Source organism: Penaeus vannamei, chromosome 35 (assembly GCF_042767895.1).
Source record: "Penaeus vannamei isolate JL-2024 chromosome 35, ASM4276789v1, whole genome shotgun sequence".
NCBI classification, from domain to species: Eukaryota; Metazoa; Arthropoda; class Malacostraca; order Decapoda; family Penaeidae; genus Penaeus; species Penaeus vannamei.
Window position 1 is genome coordinate 18,274,360 of NC_091583.1, and position 7,500 is coordinate 18,281,859.

Here is a 7,500-nt window from a genome sequence, read left to right on the forward strand (position 1 = left end):
ACAGTTTTGAAATCTACCTGCCATCTCTGTATTTGTGTCAACATGGTAAGGTGTTTATGCCATTTATTTAGTACTGTAATGTTAATGGATGTTCTTTCTCTATGTTCCATTCCATGTTTGTTGCATAGGTAAGGAATAGGCAGGAGATTGTTACTGGTTAGAAAAGTCTGCAGCAGGGATAAAATCTGATTTTAATTAATGGAGTAGTGTAGTAGTTTGTGGTAAAAGCAAAAATTAAGTTAAAAAATAATAGGTGTTTCAGCTTGGATCAGACTTGTCAATGATTGTAGGAGGAAGTATGAATGAGCGAATATTATCAAAATGGATGATTTATGTTCTACATTTTGATACTACATCTTCTTCTTTACCTGAACTGAACTTTTGAGAGTAATCTGAGAAAGATTTTGGAGTGAGGTAGTAATAATGGCACTCAAGGAGAACAGCTGGAGAATGAGGTCTGGGACTGCTACTATAGTCAGAAGGTGAATGATAGGAAGTAAACAAGTCTTCAATAGTTAGGGTTAGGTTCAGTCTTAGTTCTCTTTCTTAAGATATATCCATTTATTAGGCAAAGTAAAATTTGTAGAGCTAGATCAGAAATTTTGTAGTGGCTCATGTGAACTGTATTCACTGAGGCACATGTAAAATAGGTATGAATGAGAATGATTATCTGCAAGATATTTGATAGATCAATTGGCCTGGTTTCAGTTATATCTTCATCAGAAATACATTACTTTTTACCTTTACCACAAACCATGTATTTCAGACAAAGATATAATCAAAACCTGACACATGTATCTCTTATATTGCAAAATCATTCATTTTCATTCTGCAATTACCTCATATTCAGATTTTTTTGTATTATGTGAGAACTGTGAATGCCCGTATATATTTGTGATTAGGAAATTTTGCAGAGGACTCATAGCTGTGAGAAATTATGTATATTGTGCTTTCTTTGGAAAAAAAATTATATTCATATATGATTCATTTTCATCAGTTTTCTTTTATACTAATATAAAAAAAAAATCATGCATGCAGTTATTAATAAATGTGTTAGTTATTTTCTTATTACACTGACATGTTTTATACATGTAAAGCTCATGTTTTTTTCTGATTAACAGAGCACTTGAGAAGTTCAAGACTACAAACAACCTTGCAAGAAGTGATCAACAATAATTCAGCCATTCTAAGCGAGGGTGACGACACCAACCTCACTTTTATGCGTGAGTACTGATTAATAAGTCTGTTGTGCTTTTTGGTATGATAGGGCTATGTGCAGCTGTTATTTGCGTTTTTCACCTCGGGTTTTAGCTATTAATTCCATATATTATAAGGAAAATTGTTTTGTTAGGTCTTTTTAGTGCATATATGAGTTAAAATCTCATTTTTTAAACTTTTTTGAGATGTTTTGATCCATCTTTATATGTGAATAAGAAACTTTATTCTATGCATTGTAATTAAATGTGCTTCTTTATAAAAGCTAACGAAAGTTTATTCTAGATTCCATTCCCTTAAGCTATTTATGTCACTGTATAAGTATATAATATGCTTTTGATTTTACATTATCAGGTACACCCCAGCGTATCCTGGAATATGTTGACCCTTCATGGGTGCGCTCCATGTGGTGGGTTTGGGTCCTCGGACTAGTTTGGGTTGCTGAGTTCATCTTGGCATGTCAGCAGATGATTATTGCATCAGCAGTTTCAACTTACTATTTCTCACGGTATGTTTTTAGAGCTTATTAGCTTTAAAGGGGCTCTGCATGTATAGATAGATAGACTGATTGATGTTTATATATAGATATAGATACGAGTAAATCAAGATTATATACTGATGAATGTTGAAAAAGGATATTCTTGTATTAGATATCCATACACATGTTATTAATTGGATCAACAGACAAGAAGGCCGTGGCAAAGTTCGACACCCCATTTGGTGGTCGTGGCGAACCCTTCTTCTCTACCATCTCGGTACAGTGGCAAAGGGCTCACTTCTCATCACCCTTTGCAAGCTACCTCGCCTGCTGATACAATGGATTACCAAAAAGTAAGAGACTTTTGGATTCTTGACATTTTTTGTAATTAAGTAAATATGCCAGTTGCCTGTTTATGGGGTGTGCTGCTATATTTATATGCATCCCAGAGTTTAGGCCTTCCAATGTCTTCTCTGGCTAAGTGGATTTGATTAATATTGTCTAGCTTTGATGTTCAATATTTCCTAGTTTCAGTACTAAACTCAGAATCATTAATCATATTATCATTAGTAATCATTACTAGAAACAGGTTATGTTATTAAATCTCCTGCAATTCCAGTAGAAATTATACTGTTTGCCATACTTATTATTCTGTATTCCTAACAGATGCAAGGACCCAGAACACAGCTGTGCAAGATGTGGGCTAAGACTCTGCTGTTGTTGCCTCTGGTGCTTTGAACACTTTCTCAAGTACATGAACCACAATGCTTACACCGTCACAGCAACAAGAGGCACTGCATTCTGCGAGTCTGCCAAGATTGTTAGTATTTAAACATTGTCACACATTTGCACAAGAAGGAATTCATTTAACAGTTTAGATAGGGTTAAGATTTTTGGCTTTCTCCCTTTTATTGGTGAATAAACAATAAAAAATTCATATATCCCAAGTAAGTCTTTTCTATTAAAAGGACTAAGTAACTTGCTTTACATTTATCTTTCAAAAAGAGAAATAGAAAATTCTGATAAATTGAAGATGCTTTTTTTTCATGTTACAGTGCCATATCTTGGCAATTGATTCACAATTTGCTTTGGAATTTACTCACACAAAAGATATAAATGACATGGTACTTGAAACAGCATATGGTTATAAGGCTTTCCTGTAACACCACAGTCTTTCTTTCAAACTTACATATTTCACATATTTCACAGGTTACTCTTTGCCTTAACTTTTGCATTAGATCTTTCAGCTTTGCATGTGACTGGTCCTTTTGAAACTTGCAAATACCACCATCTTAGTTACCGTTTACTCTCAGGATCAAATTATTGAATTAAAATGGTTGTTAATTTAGAAGGAAAAAAAAAAATTGTGAATGTCCCACTGTTGAGGTAGGGGAACCAAAAATGTGAAGGGCACAACAGTTTTTTAAGGCCTCTTAGGCAGAAAACTTGATAAATTCTGATCAACCCAATGCTGGGATTGCAAGAATACATATTATGACCTTTTTTTTGTTTGTTTATTGATTATTTTACACATAGATGGTTCCACAAATGCTTATTCACCAAGAAGTCAATTAATGGTCCTATAAAGTTGATTTTCCGTAATAGTGACTACCATTATGGTAATCACAGTCAACAACAATGATTGCAACATAGATATTAATAGCATTAGAAAGAAAAATCCCATAAACTCAAGGGAAGGGAAAATCAGCTTAGGACATACAGGCTTATGTATTGGGTCATGATGGCTGAGTATTTGTAGAGCCATCTGTTGTGTACAAAAAAATTCACAAAAAGATAACGACAATAGACAGTATGATTACCTGGTACCATTTGGTTAAGATATTAATGACTGATTCCACTGAAATGTTTCATATTTGTGTTATCCTTTCCACTGTAATTTGATGATTTTCCTCAACCAGTTTCCAAACATCGATATCTTGACTGGGAAAATGAAGGCCAGATGACTTGCAAAGGGGAGCTGTGGTCTCCATAAGCTTTCATAAAAGCATTACCAATATCCCTTTATTTTCACAAGAGGTTTTGACCTCACTTCAGATTTTTTCAGATTCTAGGATTAGATGGATATTACTTCATAGGCTAAAACAAAGTTGTTGAATACTTATAAATCATTCAAGTTGTACCATGAAATTTGAGAATCATACCGTTTTTAGGTAATATTGCAATGGCTGTGAAAGTGTAACACTTATTTCTTAAGATGATATATCATCATTTTCACCATATGATACATACATTTTTTTTCACTGTTGACAGGCATGGCGTGTAGTCCTGACAAACATGCTCCAGGTAGCTACAGTGAACAGCATAGGTGACCTGACAATTTTCTTGGCTAAAATCACAGTAACAGCACTGGTATGCTGTATTGCCCTCCCTGTCCTACATGCTAACCCTACTCTTCATCTTTATGCAGTACCGCTAATCGTTACAGCTGTCTTTGCATTCTTCATCACCCACTGTGTTTTCTCGGTATATGAGGTAAGTGTGATTCTGGATTCTATCTCTTGTGCATGAATTATTGATGAATAACTTATCAGTTGTGAAACCATCTTTTCTATAAATGTAACAGCAAGATATTTGATTACATTTGGAAGTCACTTTTAGTCATCATATAAAGTCACAATGAGGAAAGAGTGATATATTATTATAGATTGAATTCATTAGGATTCTCCTCAGAAAAATTAAATGGATTGTCCTCTTCAGTCTTTGTATTGTCATATGAGGATATCTGCAGTATTTGAAATTTTGTGATTTATTACTCTTTTAATGTATCTGTTTGATTTGATGCCAGATTTAATAGCTTTGTATCTTCTTGGGATTGACATTTTCCATGTTGTTATCTGTATGCAATTTTTTGGCATTGAATATTGATTCCTCTACATTGCACATTTCAGATGGCTGTTGACACTTTGTTCTTATGTTTCTCTGATGACTACAACACTTACGACACTACTGACGGGCGTGAGTTGGTGGCTGACAAAGAGCTATATGAGTTCATGGTGAAGCATGAAGACATTGACAGAAAGAACTCAAGAAAGCCAAGGCGCCGTGACCCCCCTGAGACCATTCGGTTCAAGGAAGGGGCGGTGTGAAGGCAGAGGAAGTTTCTGACAATGCTTGCCGCTGCAGAAACTGATTCCTTTTTACATGCTCCGCCCCTTTCCGAGATGGAATATTTACTATGACTTTGGTAACCAATGATGGTTTATAGATTTAAAGATAAATGCAATAAGAATCATGATCAATAGATTGTTGCATTTGACAGTAACACATTTTTATGTGTGACTCACTGACTCTGATAATCATTGGCAGATATCATAGAGGAGTTTGAAAGTAATGTAACACTAATGGAATGAAAGAATAATACTCTTATTTAAATAAAATGTTCATAATTAAGGATAGCGAAATGACTTCTAGAAAGTGTCCAGGGTGTGGTAATAGATAAGAAAATGCATTATTTAACAGGTAACAGTATTGACAGAAATTGCTAATTGCATTAAGCTCAATATTTGATATCAGAACTCTTATTTGTATTTTCAGGAAATATATCAGCAAGCACAGGGAACTCATTAAGGAGACTTTTAGGTTATGTTATAATTTCTTATTAGTAGTTTTCCTAAGTTTTCCTAACAATAGTTCTACTAATAAGAGTCATACATACCATCCAAAGTGTATATTTTACTTAGGGAACTCAGACCTGATCTCTTTTTCTTTTCTTTTCTTTTTCTCTTACTTTTTATCATTTTATGACTTTTTCTTTTTGTTCTTTTTGATGTTATTGGTTTCTTCTTGTTTATCTTCTCTCTCTTTGTCATTTTCTTTTTCTTTTTCTCTCTTTTTCATCCCATACTATCAGCCATCAGTGTACTTACTTATGTGTAAATATGTTTTTCTTTCTTTTTAAGTGATAATCTGCAGTTAATGATACTGGAATATCATCTGTGATATTTCAAGGTCATTTAGAAATTCCTCTTTATATTTTAAGTCTGTGATTTTTTAATATGTGATAAAACTATTTTCATCTAAATGAAATTTTCCTCTTCTCAACTAATATCTATATATTTGTACTTTTTACATTTGCGTGGACACACATGTTTCGAGATAATTGGTGTTTTGGCAATAGCGAAAAGCTAGAATTTAGTTATAAGAAATTCAAATTTAGTTTCTTCTCTTGGTAAGAATTCTTCAGAGATTTGCAATTTATTTTAATGGTAGTAGCACAGAGATTGAACGTTGCAGCTGGTAATATAACATTAGATACATTATTTTGTTATGAGCTCCAAATACTGAGTCACAACTCGTCATCCACCATACCTGAAGGATAGTACAAGACAGATTTGTACCATTTGTTTTGTTTTGTTTTGTCTGTTTCGTTTTGTGATAAATCCTGTGCAAATGCAAGAAATGTTTGTATATACAAATTCACCTTCCCAAATTTAGTAATTGGTAAGCAATTGGCATATAAATGCTCTATTGTGATGATCCACCATTTGTCCAGCATACATTATAAATACCCTGTGCAAGTCTGTTAGGGTCACCTTTACACTTGTAATGGTGAGTGGTGTCCTCACAATCATTTAGGATTTGACTTACATTTCAGAGGAATTTTAGTCAAGTGATGGATATGGAAGGCAGAAGCATGACAGTAGTTTGTTAATACTCAAAAGAGGTTAGTTGAAATATTAGAGAAGCTGTTTTTAAAGTGTTATGAGTGAGTAGTCACCTATTCACTATAATGGAGGGTTACAAGAAAGGTTTGGGCATTGGCAGTTTTTCTAATTCATGTTGTACTTTTTTACATTTAGTTAATTTTTTCTTCTCATTGCCCAAACAGTCATTTTTAGCATAGAAATTGCTGTTTTGTTATATGTTAAAGAATATGATATAGGGAGTCCTGTAGGTGTAAGGCTGAGCAAAAATGAATTGATTTGGTATCAAATCATTGTGATGGAACTTTTGCAGCTTTGAAAAAAAAATATTTTTTGTTTTGTTGAGTCCTTGAAAAATTCTGATTGATACATCTGTCTGTAGTAAGGGATTGATATACATCAGAAATTGTAAATGTGTAGGTTCAAGAGCCTTTGAATGTTGAACATATTTTATGAAGGAAAATGAAATATGCTGAAAGAGAATATGTTAAAATACTGATGACCTGTGATTATCACCATAGGGATTTTTCATTCTGTAATAGCGGAAAAAAGTGCCTGAATGAAAAAAAAACAGGAAATTTATCCTGTATCAAGGGAAAAGACAACATTAGAAACAAAAGACATAATGCAATTTTAACATACCAAAGGTTATCAGTGTCCATTAAATAATCTGTTAGCACTTTTTGATCCAGAAATATTTGGTAAGATGTACATAATTGTTATATTAGGTTAAGCTTGTGCTTGGTTTGCATCAGTTATGTTCCATCCTGATATAAGCAAAATGTACTTATAAAATTTGTTAACTTATTGCACAGAATACAAAATAGAATACTAAAATTTCAAGTGGAAAATTAACTCCCTTTTTTTTAGGTAAGTTGAGTGATAGTTTCCATTTTCCATTTCTGTTTTGATGTTTGATTCTTTTAGAAATTTTATGTTTTTTGGGGAAAAGTTTGTATATTTTAGTATCTTTATAACTTCAGTTTTGTGTATCATATATTTCTTTAGATGTTAATGGAATGGGATAACTGTAAACGAAAAAGAAAATGAAAAAAAAAGCACATCTTTGTAACTATGATAAAAAGCCAGGATTTTGGCAAAATAACAAAGTATTTATAAGAACGGGATATACATGACACAAAG

The 7,500-nt window shown here is 33.1% G+C and overlaps 1 protein-coding gene across 3 annotated transcripts in view; it reads left to right on the forward strand.

Annotated features, from left to right (window-relative positions):
* LOC113816706 (choline transporter-like 1) overlaps positions 1-7,500 on the forward strand; it is a 17,398-nt gene that overhangs the window by 9,350 nt on the left and 548 nt on the right. For all 3 annotated transcript variants that reach the window (XM_027368766.2, XM_027368781.2, XM_027368773.2), the window contains exons 10-15: positions 1,122-1,223; positions 1,570-1,723; positions 1,900-2,046; positions 2,360-2,513; positions 3,965-4,186; positions 4,603-7,500. The exon at positions 4,603-7,500 is cut by the window's right edge and continues 548 nt beyond it. In XM_027368766.2, the coding sequence (XP_027224567.2) occupies positions 1,122-1,223; positions 1,570-1,723; positions 1,900-2,046; positions 2,360-2,513; positions 3,965-4,186; positions 4,603-4,800 (977 nt within the window). In that variant the 3' untranslated portion in view covers positions 4,801-7,500. The remainder of the gene's footprint in view (positions 1-1,121; positions 1,224-1,569; positions 1,724-1,899; positions 2,047-2,359; positions 2,514-3,964; positions 4,187-4,602) is intronic.